Source organism: Mobula hypostoma, chromosome 9 (genome assembly GCF_963921235.1).
Source record: "Mobula hypostoma chromosome 9, sMobHyp1.1, whole genome shotgun sequence".
Taxonomy (NCBI): domain Eukaryota; kingdom Metazoa; phylum Chordata; class Chondrichthyes; order Myliobatiformes; family Myliobatidae; genus Mobula; species Mobula hypostoma.
In genome coordinates, this window is record NC_086105.1 from 123,035,325 (window position 1) to 123,052,718 (window position 17,394).

A 17,394-nucleotide genomic window follows, 5' to 3' on the forward strand; every position below is an offset into this window, starting at 1 on the left:
GTCTTTGGATATATCAACAGGCGCAAGAGTAGCTGATGAAAAGAAAGGACCTGAGGATTATGCTGTTATGGATTCTGGTGAAATGAAGAGGAATGGAACTGAAGCAGAAAGAAAAACAAACCATTGCTAAAGATGCTCTAACTGTAGTTACATTGATAAAAACCAGGAAGACTCTCATCAGCTCCAGACAGTGCAAAAAGTTCAGTAGTAGGCTTAGTCAAGGGAAGAGAGACTGTTGCATCCCATTTATATGCAGGGAAATGAGATTTGTAATTTTGATTACAATAGATTCAGATTAATTTATATATCACATGTACATGGAAACATACAGTGAAACCCATTCAACAGGAATTCTGCAGATGCTGGAAATTCAAGCAACATACATCAAAGTTGCTGGTGAACGCAGCAGGCCAAGCAGCATCTATAGGAAGAGGTGCAGTCGACGTTTCAGGCCGAGACCCTTCATCAGGACTAACTGAAGGAAGAGTGAGTAAGTGAGTAAGCAATGAAACCCATTGTTTGCATGAACAACCAACAGAACCTAAGAATACGTTGGGGCAGTCCACAAGTGTCACCACACATTGCAGTGCCACATAGCTCATCCAAAATGTTCAGGAGAACAGTACAATAGAATAGGAACACCTTGATATATTGCAAACACGAGGAAAAGTAAAGGGTTTTGTTACATCGTTGTAAGTCACAAAATATGGGCATTTGTCATTATGTAGTACAAATCTGCAGGAGCTAGTGAATAGGTAACATACAGTTTGGAGAAACAGAAAAGAAAGGCAATTGAAAGCCTACAGTGTTGTATATTTAATATTTAAGGAATATTGTAAATATATTGTTGATTAAGCATTCTTTGTTTGATTAAATAATTTACTACCGGTTATATGTAAAAGTATGACAATGGTATACTTCATTCCGCCATCACATCATATGTGTGCACCACTTAAAGTAAAAACAAAGTTAGACACATTATTCCCAGCTCCTTGTTTTTTATTTCAACCAGTTTTATGTTTTGTAATGGAGGGAGGTATTTGTTATATAACAGTGGTGATGAGGAGGTTTTAAATGAACCCAAGATGTTGAAGTGCAGCAAGACTTTCAAGTAAAAAAAGTAGCACAGCAGATGCTTCTTCGGGAAGGGCAAGGTCAGTCGAGTTTAAAAAATGGCAGAAAATGGACAAATTCAAGGTTCATAAATAGGGAATCCCATGTGATAATATTTTTTTTTAAAAAAGCAGAAACACAAAAGATAACTGGCTGCTGTATACAGAACAAATTGAACAGTATTTTGAAGCAAATGAAATAGCCAATAAGAGGCAAATGTCAGATTTGCTGAGTGCATTAGCTGGAAGAGCAGATAGTTTGCTTAGAAGTTTAACTGCTCCAACCAAACCAGCCAAAAAGAGCTTTACTGATATCATGAGAGTAATATAGAAACATTTAGAACCAAAACATTTGTTGATGCGGAACACTTTGGGTTTCATAAGTGGAATCAAAACAAAGGGGAGTCTATTTCAATGTATGTGGCTGAATTGAAGAGATTGAGCATTGTCAATTCAGTGATAGGCTTAATGATGCACTGAGAGATTGTTTAGTTTGTGGAATCTTGCAAGAAAGTCTCCAAAAATGGCTCCCAACTGAGGCACAGCTTACAAAAAGAGCAGTTGACTTTGCTGTATCAATGGAAACAAAAGACAGAGACACAATTGAGTTGAGAAATGTAAATTGCAACATCTAAAGTTCCCAACATTTTTAATGCCATTGACCAATACCATTAAGCAAGGGGTCAATGTAACCAAGGTTGAGAACCCCCTGGTCAAAATAGAAATTGGCTAGGCCAAATAAATTGTGTTACTGTTGTGGCAGGGGCAAACATACACCAGACCAATGCAAGTTCTGAAGGCAAAATTAGCAGAAAGTGAAACAAAGTAGCACACATACAAAGAGTATGTCAGGCACACAAAAAATAAATGGACACACAGGAATGAGATCCAGATTCAAAAAGAGCACAAATCTGCATGTTGTTGATGAACAATCTGATAATGATGGGAGTAACACAGGACTGGGTAGACTTGAAATTTACAATGTGAAAACTGGCAATAGATACGCAATATGGCTTAGACCAGAAGTGAACAGCAAATTAATTAAATTGGAATTGGAATTTGACTCAGCTGTTTCAGTCACTCCACAAGATGAGTTTGAATGACATTTCGATGATACTGAACTGAAGTCTGAAGATATAGAACTAAGAACTTATACTGTAGAAAAGATAACTCCTGTGGCAATGACATTCACAACAGTAAAATACAACTGCCAGCAAGCTTCATTGAGCTTGTATGTGGTAAAAACAGGAGAGCCAGTATTGGGGGCCGTGATTGGCTTATACAACTACAACTTGATTGGAGATCCATCCACCATTAGCGTGCCACATCCCTGAAAAAGAGTCAAATGAAAGCGAATTAAGAAAGGTACTGGATGAAGCCACAACAGTGTTCATGGATGGTATTGGAAAACTCAAACATTTCAAGTGTAAAATAGTGATAAATGAAAATGCCACACCCAAGTTTTGCAAAGTCTGTCCGGTTCCTTGTACAATCTGTAATAAAGTAACCAGTGAGCTAAATTGCATGGAGGCTGAAGGAATTCATTCCAAGTTTGAGTGAAGCCCATGGGCAACACCAATGGTCCCAGTTGCCAAGAAGAATGGGTCTGTCAGGATCTGTGGTGATCTTAAGGTCACCATCAATCCAGTATTGAAAATGGATCAATTCCCTCTGCCTAGGATAGAGGATATCTTTGCAAACCTTTCTGGAGAGAAGTGTGCTTAGCTGAGGTATACATGCAGATGGAGATGGAAGAAGAATCCAAAATGTTTCTCACCATAAACATTCACAAAAGGCTTTATTGCTATTATAGGCTTATTTTTAGACTATCATCTGCATCTGCATTCTGTCAGAAAGCTATGAACCAGGTGCTACAACGCTGTCTAGACACTCAGTGTTATCTGGATGACATCATTGTTACTGGTGAAGATGACATCTCAAGACTTAAAAAAGATAAGAAGATTATGGGCTCAGAGCATGATGAGACAAATGTGAATTCTTTTAAAAAAAAAGTATCGCTTGCTGTGGTCACACAACTGACGCACAAGAATTACACAAGATTGCTGAGAAAATTCAAGCAGTGTGGGATGCCCCAAGGCCAGAGTACGTTTTACATTTGCAGTCCTTTTTAGGATTTGTCAATTACTATAACAGGTTCCTGTCAAACCTAGCTACTGTACTCATCACTTGACTCATTACTACAGATCAGCAGGAAATCACGATGGAGAAAGAGTGTGACGTTGCTTTCCAAAAGATACAGAAAGTGATATTACCAGACACTGTCTTCACACATTATGCTCTGTACCGTTCAGTGAAGTTTGCCTGTGATGCCTCACCTTACGGTACTGGTGCAATCATGTCACATGTTATTGGCAATGGAAGTGAATGTCCCATAGCCTTTTCATTACGATCCCTTCCCTTAGAGAAAAATTACCGACGGATTGAGAGGCCTTGAGTGGTTTAGGATATAAAACATTTCAATCAGTACTCGCAATGCAGCACACGCCACAACCAACAACTCACCAGCCATGCTGTTCCTCCATCATCCCTTGCATTCACATTTGGATCTCCTTAAACCCAGTCTCAGAAGGAGTATGTAGGACAAACAGCTGAGTCAAATTGAGGGCTCTTTAACCAAAGAGGTTCAGTGTTCATCCCAGGACGAGCAGTTCTCGTGAGGGACTATAGAGATGATCTAAAGGGTACTTGGAAAGATTAGGGTCAGAACTGGACCATACTCCTACACAATGGAAATTGCATCTGATGCCATCTAGAGATGACACGTCAATCAGTTGAGGAGTGTACAGTCAATTGTGAAGAAAAGGAAAGTGTGCAGAGCTGTCAGAACCACTTCCTTTAGTCCCAAAGCCAACTCCTACAACCACCACAGAGGGAGGTCCGAGAACCTGTTTCAGTCGCAAGTCTCACCTGCCAAGCAGAGTGCCCCCTCCCCGCGTCATGAAAGACGTTATCCCACAAGAGTAAAAAGTCTCCACAGCGATTAAATCTTTCGGCCTGAATGGAGCAGTTTAAAATTTACTATGATGTAGATGGCGATATAGTAGTTGTATTATATAGTGTACGGTGTATGTATTTGAATACATTTCATAGTGAGCTGGAGTTTATAGCTAAGCAGGGAGGTGTTGTGTATTTAATATTTCAGTAATATTTGAATATCATTAAACATTCTTGTTTAAATCATTCATTAACGGTTGTATATAAAGGTGCGTGTGGCATACGTCATTCCGCCAGCGCGTCATATGGGCGCGCCTGGCTTAAAGTGAAAACGAAGTTAGACGCCGTATGTTTTGGAGCTACTAAACGTAACATACAGTACCTACTGTACATTATGCTGACTTCAAAGTTTTCTTTCTACTTTCCAGATACAGAATTTACTAAGCCTGTTTTCCTGATACATCTAATAATAGTTTGTTTCAAAGGAGAACAACCTCTCAGTCAATTTATATTTTACAGATTGTTTAGATACAGTGGTTATTTGATTTCAATCTATATTTATTTATTTATCGAACGAAAGCACATTTTGTTTAAGACATGAAGTCTTTGGGAACCTGTAATCAGGTGTATTAAAGAAACAACCATGGGAACTTTCCGGGAGGTGGTGAGGGCGGTTAACTTTGCATGTTTCTTTTTAGTAAAGGAACTAAAATCTAAAAATAATTAACTTCAAAATTAAACTCAGCCGACCCAAAATAAAGAACTGCTGAGTACAAATATTATCTATAGCTTCCAAGAGCCTCAGAAGGTTTTGAATGTTCTTAATTCGTTCTTGAAAAGAATCAGCCAAAAAGCCAAATATTCCCCATTTAAAATTTAACATTAGCATCCTAACCCTAATCTGTTTTTTTTAATCTTCATTGCGTTGACTCCTGCGTAACATATGGAGACTAAATTACTGCAAAACACGTCAATACATGTGGTGAAGCTGGCTGGAATGGAGAATGCCTGCACGTCTTCCACTTCCAGTCAAAATGCAGCTCTGATGGCATTGTGTGCAAAGTGTTTACTGTTGACATCTTGCCGGACAAGCCCTTGATGCATTAGCTTGTTTCGTGCGGTTGGGGTCACTGTACCACAGTTCCTCTCAGTTTGTTACAAATTTGCTCTCGCTCCTCTCTAAACCTTATGATGCTTTGACGTATCTCGAATAATCATCCAGAACCGTGACTATGAACACTGATAAGAGAATTACTTATTGTTTATTCTGTGTGATTTTTTATGCTTGATTTTTTTCGAGGCTTTCGAAAACTTCATTTTAATTAACGCTATATTATTGCCTGCTTCTCTTTAAAAGAGTAACACGTTTATTAGATTATCGTCCCAATTAAATTACACTTTTCAATTTCAATTGCAAAATTTCAGTTTAAAAATTTCAATCCCTCCATAAACAAAACAAAAACGTTTTCCATCAATACATATTTCATATAGTTAAATTGTCAATGATAAACTGGCACTGGGTCTTACAGGATGGGCTCTGTGTGATGGCTTGACACTGTGTAGCAGTACAAATAAATTAACTTCCATCGCCTGCCTCGCTGTGGCATTTCTAATTATTATTGCTTTCAAAATGCTACCACAGCTCATCTTATAGGTTCTCTAGGTTACAGCTCAGCGTTCAACACAATCATACCCTCAGTTCTAATCAAGAAGCTCCCAAATCTGGGCCTCTGTGCCTCCCTCTGCAAGTGGATCCTTGACTTCCTCACCGGAAGACCACAGTCTGTGCGAATTGGAAATAACATCTCTCCTTGCTGACAATCAAGTGTGGGTGCTTAGGCCCACCGCTCTACTCCCTTTACACTCAGGATTATGAGGGTGGGCCCAGGTGAAATGCCGTCAACACAACTATTGTTGGCAGATGCTGTCTAGGCAGATCAGCTGTTGAATGGTGTTGCAACAATGGCTTTGTACTGAAAGTCAGTAACACCAATTGATTGTGGACTTCTGGAAGGGTAAATGGAGGGAACACACACCACTGCTCACCGAGAGATCAGAAGTGGAAAGGGTGAGCAGTTTCAAGTTCCTGGGTGTCAACATCTCTGAGGATCTATCCTGGGCCCAAGATCTTGATATAAATACAAATAAGTCAGGACAGCAGCTGTATTTCATTAAGAGTCTGAGCAGGCATGATATGTCACCAAAGTAACTCACAAATTTATACAGATGTACCGTGGAGAGCGTCCTAAACGGATAGCATCACCATCTAGCTTGGAGGGACCATTGCACAGGACCGGAAAAAGCTGCAGAGAGTTGCAAATTCAGCCAACACCATCATAGAATTAGCCTCCCCAGCATCGAGGGCATCTTAAGAAGGAGATGCCTCAAAAAGACGGCATCCGTCATTAATGACCCCCTTCACCTAGGACGTGGCCTCTTCCCATTGCTACCATCAAGGAAGAGGTACAGGAGCCTGGAGACACACACTCAACATTTCAGGAACAGCTTCTTCCCCTCCGCCATCAGATTTCTGATTGGACAATGAACCCGCGAACACTGCCTCACTATTTTCCCTCTCTTTTTGCGCTACTTAATTAACTTCATTTCTTTATATATATATACTTACTGTAATTTATAGTTTTATTATTATGAATTGCCATGTACTATTGCCGCAAAATAACACATTTCACGACATTTACCAGTGATATTAAACCTGATTCTCATTTTAAATCACAGGTTAACCTGGTAAAATATTCAAAACAGCGGTGCAAATGAGATTTGCATTCACGTATGCTGGTGTTTCCTAATGGAATTTCTAGGCGTTTGGACTTCTGTTTACGGCCGTAGACTCTGAGCCAATCACTGCTAAACAAACCCGTCGCAGCTTTCCATCCACATTGTGCGTGACTTCTTTACCAGAAACATTATAACATCGGGGTTTAAACCAAATTGCTCAGTTTTTCCAAACCCCACCTTTTAAATTATTTAGTAAATCAATTTGCACTTAAGGAAGTACCAGCCGCCTCCCAGGTAATCAGGTATAATCGTAAATACATCGCAACCCTCCAACACTTACTGTAAATCTTTTTTTTGCGTCCCGGGGCGCCAGGTTGTGATTTTTGCACGTTTCAGTGCGTTCTGGAAGTTTTGAACTTTATACCGTTTCAAAGCACGGAGAACGCCTGTCCTGACTCACCTCGACAATCCTCAAAGTTTTTTAGTTAGTCCTCGAGATTTTGGATTTCGTCTGCTTCTAACTGTAGATCTGTAAGACCAACGAATGGGTAACCCCGTCGTTCGCATCCCACCCTGGGACTTTGTTTCACGATTATTTATCTAAAAACTCATAAGGAACGTATAAATGTTGTCATTTAAACCTTTCTTATGCGCTTGCTTCTGATACACTGTGGTCATTAATTTGGCCGGGAGTATATAATTGGGTGTGAGCGATAGGGAGGCAGCTTCGTTCTAGTTTTATACTAGAACTCAGTATGACTACTGATATAAACAAATATTGGAAACTGAGACTTTAATAATAGTGGCATGTTCTTATCGTTGCCCGTCTCTACTTTCTGACCATCCACCTTAAAACCCGATGGGAATCCCAATCTGAACGATGTGATTTTTAGTTGTGCCGCTTAACACATTCAATCAACACAAGACCAGGCACACTTTGCAGAGCTCTACGTGTTTCTGATACACTATGGAAGCTTGTTGGCACGGCAAACATACAGTGCCTTTGTCACTTCCCCGCACAAGAGTTAGTTCTTCCACTACCTTCATGGCTTGAGTTGGACAGTCGAGGATGCGGACACACGGTTGCGCCATTCGGAGCCAGTTGTCCGCGACTGGTGCGCTGTTGGGGTGACGACGCCTGGGGATTCCTTCCCTTCCTGTGTCTCACTGAACGGCAGATGCCGGCGGGGGAAACGACTGGTCTCAAAGTGCGGTATTTCTACTTTTGTATTGCCCGTGTAAACAAGAGGAGCGGTTACTGTGGGTGGGAATCTACGGGGCGGGGAAGTGCGGGTCGACTGCGCAAAGAGATCGCAACTCAAGGTGGTTTAACTGGGTGAAGAGGGCGAGGTGGCGGCGGTAGCGGCTCGTCGAAAGAATCTAAAACTAAAATCGGAATGGCCAGTACTATCACTCATACAAGTCACGTCTTTTTGAGAGCAGAGAGGGGAGACGCCATGCGCAGGACGAGGCATGAAGTAGTGAAGCACTGAGCGAAGATGGCGTATATACAGGTAGGTTTGGAAACACTTAAAGGTAAATTTGCAGAGCAGGGGGAACCGTTTTAAAAGGTATTGGGGATTTGAATGGAACGGCGGCATTCAACCAGCAATGTTTGTTTTTCTTTATCAAAGCAACATAGAAGTGCTTATAACAAACATGTCTAGGTAATGAATTCACACTGCAAATTGTTTTTTTTGTATGATTGTCAGCTAATTGTCATTGTTTTCGGTGCCCCTTTGGCTTCCCTGAGGTGTTCCATTGAAAACTGACATATTCCGCAACAAATTTATTTTGACATCCTAGTTTTGAATGCATCGCGCTCATTGTGTTAAAACGCCTTTCTTTCCGCGAAAGCAACAGTTGCTGTCTGCACAGAAATGCTTTGAAAAATGACACATTCTATCGGTTTGCACCTTCAATATCTTTTTTAACAGAGGTACCGATCGGGCGATGCGTCAGAGTGCTGGCCGCAGTTTCCATGGTGACAACCACAGCTAATTGGGAAGGAGATATACCAGTCCTAAAGCCCACGGCTACATCCGTAGTCGAAAGATCATTGACACCTTGCAGTTCTGCCCCGTTAGTACTAGCATCAGATATAACAAATGTCAAATGTTAGACACTGGCATATTTTTACAGTACAACTGGGAAGCTGTCTGCATTTAGAACGCTAAACTGATTTAATTTTGTTTCCTCCCTTCCCCTCTTGACACGGATCTCTAAAAGGACAGTTGGAACCTATAAGCCAGGTGAGTGTTTTCCTCTCTGAACGTGATACAATACCGCACTTTTAGTAACAGCTGCTCAGATCAGATCCAACTGTTCCTTATTTATTGTATTCTGAAAGCAATTGGTTTACACAAACGTCGGGGAACCCCTTCCTCTCCACCCCTCCCCCCTCCACCACACACACTTTCTTTTGCAAGTGTGATTGATGCTTGAATTGCTCCTGTCAGCAACCGTGATGGCGTATAACGATCAAAATCCGGCAGAAAACGGGTCATGGTCGAAGATTAACAACAGCTGTCCCTTCGCATCACTGACTGAAAAGCCCACGGCACAGGGAGACAGACATTAGGGCCAGCCGCACGCGGAACAACGCATATTAATTCCCTTTCGTTCTCTTCGTTAAACAGGGGTTTCTGACCAGAATATCAGATTTTATTCTGTGTAGATGGACTTGTAGGAAGTGCTGTCAAAAGTGCTATGACTGCAGCTGCTGTCAGTCCAGTGAGGATGAGGTGGAAATTCTGGGACCGTTCCCCGCACAGACCCCGCCGTGGTTGTAAGTCTTTTTTTTTGAAATTGTACGCATCCTCGAGCGCTGAAGCTTGGCTTGTTCAACAAGTGGCCGCGCTAGAACTTGTACGGTGGCAAAATACATTCGATGCGAGGGCTGTTGTGTTTATTTCCAGGATGTTGTCAGTTCTCCGCTTCTAGATGTCTGCCATGGTGCCTATGTCGTGATGTCGCGCGGAGCCCGTAAAACGATGGCGGGGAAATGCGCTTGGCTGACAAAACCGTGCGTTCAGCATGGCCGCAGACTGTAATGATAATTCACGATATGTGAAGATTCGTTACCTGAAGCGATCATGAATGATCGTGGCACCACAGATGCCAAGGTGATAACATTATAAATGATGAGACTTTTTATAAGAAGGAAACGCTTGGGAAGGAGAGATAATCGAAATTAGCTGGAGTTATTTTGCTTCAGTGTGGAATGTAGAAGCAAATTTTAAAATCTATTAGATTTATCTGAAAATATATGAGATCCAAGTACAAAGGCGATGTAAAAATGACGCATCAACATTATAACACAGTACACAAAATATGCTTATCTATGATCTTTCAGACAACAATCTCCGTACTAGGTGTGACCTACTTTCTGTTATTCCTGCCTTTAACTCAGATAGTTGGAAGCACGTAAAGCTCTTGGACAGCTCTGGTATTTTAATGAGAAGTTAGAAGTCTTACATCAAGCCCACTCCCCCCCCCCAACCATTTCTTTTCTCAGACAGGTATAGTAAGAAGACTGAGAAGCTGTTTGAAAGATGAGGAGAATTATTCCTAGGTAATAGACTGAATCAAGCTGCCGTGACCAGCAGTTCAGAAGTATTCAGCCACTTGCAGAGAGCTAAGCTCCATCATTCTCTTCTGTCTCTGGACTCCATATGCAGTCCCATGGCAGAGCTCAGGTGTAATCGGGTTCCCTGGCATTATGCTGGGGAATCTACCTCTCCTGTATAAGACCAGGATCCTGATCCACTGGAATAGAAATTTTCAGTTTTGTGGAATAAATGGAAAATTGGTAGGAAGTTAACATTTTTAAAATTATCTTATTATTTTTACTGCTTTAAAATTTTCTTCAAATGTTTCCTTTAATATTTGAAATATTTTAATAACTTTAGCAATAGAAATGACTACTTCAAACCATTTTAAATGGTTTTAAGGTCTCTGAATATCAGATTGTAATAGAAGAATGAAAAAGGAAATTACAGAAGTGATTCCTTGGTCTCTGGCACAGGTATTTGCATGTACATTAGCTATAGGTGTTTTTCTGTCTGGAAGTCTGTAACAAGTAGTATACCTCAGTAACACACACTAAATGCTGAAGGAACTCAGCAGGCCAGGCAGAATCTATGGAAAAGAGTAAACAGTCAACGTTTCGGGCAGAGACCCTTCTTCAGGACAGTTTTCAGCATCTGCAGTTGTTCTTGTGTTTGTGTATCAGAGTGCCTTCTTCTTGAAATACTGCCTTTTGAAGATAGGCGCAACGGTGGGGAGGCTAGTGCCCAGGTTGGTGCTGGGATGTTTGTTGTTTGTTAAATGTATACATTATTTTTATGTTGCCTGATTACTAGGTTTGCAATAAACATGAAAATTGGTGCAGTCGTAGATAGTGAAAATTGGCTAAAGATATAGATCAGAAAGCTGCAGGTGGAATTTAATATCAAACTTTAAAAGAAATTTAATTGAATCCAGACAATTATGGAGTGATATAGTTCAGGAAGTCAAATTCTGGTTGGACATGTAGAGTAATTGATAAGGATCTCAGGTGTGCTGATGTGCAGAGAGTCCTTGGGGAACAAGTCCATACTCACTGAGTGAAAGCATAGGTGGATGGGCAGGGAATAAAGAAAACATTTCGTATATTTGCCTTCATTGGCTAGAGCATTCACTGTAGGAACTGAGATTTATCTTGTAGTTGTACAAGACGTCAGTTAAATTACTTTTGTCCACAGGAAGGATGCAGTAGCAGTAGAAAGAGTATAGAAGGCCAAAGATATTCACCAGGACGCTGCCTGGACTGGAGTGCTGAATTTATAAGGAGAAATTCAAAGGGTGGAGTTTCTTCTCACCAGAATGAAGATGCTGAAGGAGTGACCATATGGAGGTTTATAAAATCTGATGGGCATATATAGGACAGAAAGTCAGAGTTTTGCTTTTTGCAGGGTAGGGGAGCCTAGAATTAGAATCTGGTACTCAATTGTTCAGAGATCCTGATGGTTCAGTATCTTGCTCATTCATTAGTCTGGAATGTGAGCAGGCTGGGTATGGATAAGGTCTGGATTTGGTGTGCGACCAAGGCAGGAAGCAACAGCATTGGACTGTTGTGTACTGAAGTATAGTTGGGGTTCCAGAACACCAGGGCTCAGGAACATGGACAGGTTTGCAGCTGGAGCCACGGTTGGAATGCTTGCATATTGTTCACTCCTTTTAAACTCACCGGATTCCAGGAAAAATGTTATATTACTGTGGAATAAATAGAATAAAAGTAAACCTGGAAGTTAGCATCCAAGAATCAGGAAAATATGCTCATTGAGGACTACCAAAGTTTTACTGTATATTGTTCAAAGAAGGTCACAGCTTTGTATATGCAAGAAAAATAGAGTGAAAATGTTTCAGGGAAATCAGAATAAGACCACACAGAATTATCATCCTGTGCAAAGTCTTAGGTACTGTAGATTTTTAATATAAATTTGGTTTTGACACTTTTTTGTCTTCCGCATTAGTGTGTCAGTAGAAAAGAGAAAATTTTAGATTTCCAAACTTCCATTTTCCAAGAAACACTAAATATTGCAGAGATTTTTTTTGTATTTCTTTCAAGAAAGTAACATATTAAGTAATACCATTACTTTTCAAATGAAAAATTTATTACTTTGTAGTCCAGTGCATGATTAAACAAATATAATACACGGCATGTTAATGATCAATGACATAATGAGTTGAATCAACTAACCTGATTAACTGAAACAGAAACGGGTGAAGAAGGAATCAAACTGACGAAGAACAACCAAACTAAAATGTGAGGATCTGGCAGATGTGGCAGTTTAACTTTCAAATCATCAATTTTCACACCATGGCAAGAAAGAGCATTGCAACAAGACACAAGATGGTCATTCTGCATCAACAAGGTCTCTCCCAAGCAGAAGTTTCCAGTTGAGTTTCAAGATGTGCTTTCCAAGCCCTTCTGAAGAAGCACTAAGAAATGGGCAAGGTTGAGGAACAGAAACACAGTGGTCAGCCTTGGGAAGTGAGTGCAGCAGACCAGAGATATATCAAACTGTTATCCCTTCTAAATCAAAAGAAGTCCAGCACTGCAATCAGCTCTGAACTCACAGAAACCACTGGAACACAAGTATGCCCTCTACAGTCTAGAGAAGTCTTGTCAGAATAGTCTTCATGGAAGAGTTGCTGCCAAAAATCCATTCCTCTAAAGTGGAAACAAAGCCAAGAGACTCATCCACACACAAAAAATGCAAGGACTGGGGTGCTGAATGAGTGCTCTGAACTGACGAGTCAAAATTTGAAGCTTTCTCTCAAACAGGAGGCAACTTGTCCATAGAAGAGCTGGAGAGCGCTACATGGATGAGCGTCTGCAGCTTACAGTGAAGCACAGTGGAGGTTCCCTGCAGGTTTGGGGCTGCATTTCTGCAAACTGAGTTGGTAATCTGGTCAGAACTAATGGAATCTTCAATGTTGAGAAGTACAAGCAGATTCTCATCCATCAGGGAGGCATCCATTCAGTCCTAACTTCATTCTGCAGCAGGACCATGACCCTGATAACATGGCCAAGGTCATAAATAAGTATCTTCAGCAAAAAGAAGAACCAGGGGTTCTGCAGCATGTCCTCCACAGAGCACTGACCTCAACATCATCAAGGCTGTCTGAGATTACCTGGAGAGACAGAAGCAAGTGAGACAGCCAAAGTCTGCAGAACTGTGACAAATTCTCCAAGATCCTTGGAACGACCAACCTGCTGATTTTCTTATAAAACTGCATTACAGTGTACCTAAGAGAATTGTTGCAGTTTTTAAAGCAAAGGGTGGTCACAGCAAATATTGATTTGAGTTAGCTTTTTACTGTTTATTGTTCTTTATAAATTTTCTTTTGATATTCAGAAACTTCATTATTTTTAGCAGCATCTTCACTTTACAGAATGTTTTTACATGTGCCTAAGACTTTTGTATAGTACTATATGTTTCAATATCTTTGTGAATCATTTGATGTGATTATAACAATGTTGCATTGGGCCAGCGTGAGCCTGAGTCAAAGAAAGTTTTTTCAACAAAATAAATATGAGAGAAAATGTTGAGTAGAGGTGTTTTGTAACATTGTTCAGAAAAGCTGTGATTGTCAGGAACCTAAAATTGTGCCTTTTTAATGAAACAGAATAAATGACCGTAGCAATGATCGAGAAACAGATCTCGAGAATACCAACAGTGATCCTCCACCAACGCCTCAAGGCATCTCACCCGACAGAAAGAGTTCCACGGCCACATCGCGATCCACATACAGCCTCACAAGGCGGATTTCAAGTAAGGCTGAGGAATATTATGTACATTACAGTTTACATACTTTATTCAACAGAGTAAGAGATGGTTAGTCAGCCTCCTTAACCTGTTTTGCCATTCACTTCCATCATAGCTGTTACAAAAATGAAAGCTTTTTTATCCTCTTGGGTCCATATTTCTTAATAATTGGTATTGGTGCGGGTTTATTATTGTCACATGTGCCTTGACAATAGTGATAAGCTTATCTTGCATACTGTTTATAGAGATCAAATCGTTACACAATACATTGAGTTAAAATAAGGTAGAACAATAACAATGTAGAATAGAGTGTGAAAGCCACCAAAATAGTACAGTGCCAGTAAATGACAAAGTGCAAGGTCATAACAAGGTAGGTTGTAAGACTAAGAGTCCACCTTATTGTACAAGAGGCCTTTCGAACAGTGGGATGGAAGTTGTCCTTGAGCACGGTGGAACGTGCTTTCAAACTTCTGCATCTGCTGACCAATGGGAGAGAGGAAAAAAGAGAATGTCCAGGGTTGGTGAAATCTTTGATTTAATACTCTCACTTAGTAAAGTCTATTGAACTTTGGTACGAAATTCTTAAATGACCTCAGCTGTCCCTTTGGAAGAGAATTCAAGTTTTCTACTCCTTCTTTTGTTCAGATGTGCCTGACATCATGTCTCAACAGCCAAGCTCTAATTTCTGCCTCTCTGTCCTAAAGTTCCCGACCAATAGAGAGATTCTTTTCATCTATATTGGGAAACTGTTTAATCATCTTAAGTATTTCCATTAGATCACTCTTTTGATCTCATACAATAAAGGGAACACTAATCTAGCCTGTACTCTGAATTAATTGCTTTCATATGTAATATTTTAGATGTGGTCAAGATTAATAGTTGCCACATTATCCCAAAGAGCAGATATCCGCTTAAGATGAAGGCTGAAATATAATGTATAGGTCTGATTGAGGAATTATGTAACATATTGTTATACATGTTTTAGTGATATCTACACAGTTTTGTGATATTTGCAGTATTTTGTTTCCTAATTTTTTCATTTTGACTTTCTATGAATGCATTGGGAATAATAAATATGTGATTTTATAGAAAATTGTTTAAGTCACTAGGTAGTCAGTAACACCATTCAAAATTCCTAGAAAGTAATAAGTATCTTAAAGCAAACAGACGAAGGATAAAAGTAATGAGAATATTTGTATAAAATAGTAGATAACACAGATTAGAAAGATGGGCAGTTTGAAAACGAATTGATTAAAAGCAGTAAGGAAAGCAGATGACATCATAACCTCTGAGACTGAGACTCGTGTAGTTTGCAGTTAGCCTGGAATAAAGATAAGATGTTGGAATTACAGTGCTACATATGCTGTAAGCTGCTGTACATTGCAATTGATGATAGAAACATTGCAATGCAATGCAATGCCTTGATTATGGCTGGAAATGCTGAGTTGCTCCCTCACTGATTCCCATCTGTAGGCCAAACTTAGAGGATAGCAGTGGCTTGTCTATAAAATTGACGTTCATGGTTTTGCAAAGTGGACATATTTTCTTTATCCCTTCTTCCTGCCTTTACTTCTTGAGTCTTGCTGTGAGTTGTGACTCACACAAAGCATCTCTGCCAAACTCACATAGTAAATACTTTCAACGTCAGGATCTGTGGTTTTGGAAGCAGGTGGGATCAGTTATTATTATGTGTCAGGCTAAATGTTATCACTTGGTCTTGTTGTACCTCTGAAGATTCAAGGAAGAAGATGCATGATGATTTGCAATGCAGTTCAGGACAATGCCCTGCAGAGAGGTAAGACCTCAGAAATATCCCATGATATACAGCTACTTGATCTCATCTTCTTCCTGGTGCTATTGCATTGCATATGAATGAATTTGAGGTCAGTGGTTTAAAGAATGTCAGGTTTGAATGGTAATGGTTACTATGATCAATGCAATTGTGCCCGCCATCTTCTTGTGTAAAATCATGTTATGAAAATGGACTGTTCTGGAGGTGGAGAAGATGTTTCCAAAAGTGGGAGAGCCTAGGACCAAAGTGCACAGCTTCAAAATAGAAGGATGTCTCTTTAGAACAGAGAGGGGGTGAATCTGAAATACATGGCCACAGATGGCTGTAGAGGTCAAGTCAGTGGGTATACTTAAAGTGGAGATTAATATATTCTTGAGTAGTAAAGGCATGAGTACCTATGGGCAGAACACAGGAGAATGGGGTTGAGAAACAAAATAAATCAGCCAGTAATGAATGGCAGAATAGGCTCAATGGGCTGAATGGCCTAATTTTGCTTCTATATCTTACAGTCTTGTAGTCTTACGTTATTACAGTTCCAAAGATTGTGAGGGGTTACTGATGTAGGCAGCAGTGAGGTTACAATAAGATCAGCCATTATGTTATTTAATGATGTTTTTGGGAGACTGAATCCCTCTCTTGCTTTCACTTTGTCTGTTTGCATACTTGTGTAAGTTATGTTATCCCATTCAAAACTTCATCTTTCATCTAGATACAGATTTTCAAGCCCCTGAATATTAATCACTGGAAAGAATTCTGTCTTTATAATGGAGATAATATTTCATATCCCTTCTCCCTTCTCACCGAGTTAAGGTCACATTTTTAACAGTCGCATCAAACTTCCCAATGCTTGGAAGTTAAGAACACTGAAACTATTGCTTCTTGTAAATGCCAAGATTTGAGATAATTTTAATCATGTCTTAAACCCTTGTTCGCTACTTTAATCACAATAAACCAGGTGTATACATCAGTATGCTTCAGAGCTGAGTTCCAAATCTCGCATATTATAACTCAATGAGGTTAATTTCCTGTTCTGTTAACATTGCTTATTCAGTGTTTGACATTCTCTATTTCTCAGTTAACCCTTTTTGATAACTTTGTCACAGCTAGGCTCAATTTCCCCCTTTCTTTCTTTCCCAATCTCCTGGACACCAAACTGCACAAAACTTTATGAGACAGAACTGTAACAATGTTCCCATTTTAGTGCTGCCTATGTACGTGGTCCAAGCTCTTCATTTGCTAATCACACAGATAATCCTTCAGCCATCAACTCTACACCCTGCCACTCACCTGCTTCACTTCCTCAAACAATTTTAAATTCTTCTTCCCCATCTGGAGACTACATTGTAGCTCTGCACCAGTGTGATTTTTCAAACACATCAGCTGATTTTAGCCTTCTGTGTGTCTTTCCTTCCTCTAATTATACTCTGCTGATGGAACTTTCAGTTATCTCAGCCCTAATTTTTAGTGCTGTTCATTGGATGGT

The 17,394-nt window shown here is 40.1% G+C and overlaps 1 protein-coding gene across 3 annotated transcripts in view; it reads left to right on the forward strand.

The window, feature by feature from the left end:
- The first annotated feature begins 7,793 nt into the window (after window positions 1–7,793).
- The window catches only part of syt17 (synaptotagmin XVII), a 52,974-nt gene continuing 43,373 nt past the window's right edge, over window positions 7,794–17,394 (forward strand). For 2 of the 3 annotated variants that reach the window (XM_063057455.1, XM_063057457.1), the window contains exons 1-4: window positions 8,127–8,317; window positions 9,038–9,055; window positions 9,443–9,591; window positions 13,980–14,125. In XM_063057455.1, coding sequence (XP_062913525.1) covers window positions 8,303–8,317; window positions 9,038–9,055; window positions 9,443–9,591; window positions 13,980–14,125 — 328 coding nt within the window. In that variant the 5' untranslated portion in view covers window positions 8,127–8,302. Of the gene's footprint in view, window positions 8,017–8,126; window positions 8,318–9,037; window positions 9,056–9,442; window positions 9,592–13,979; window positions 14,126–17,394 lie in introns of those variants that run through there. The other variant, XM_063057456.1, reaches the window with a different exon arrangement.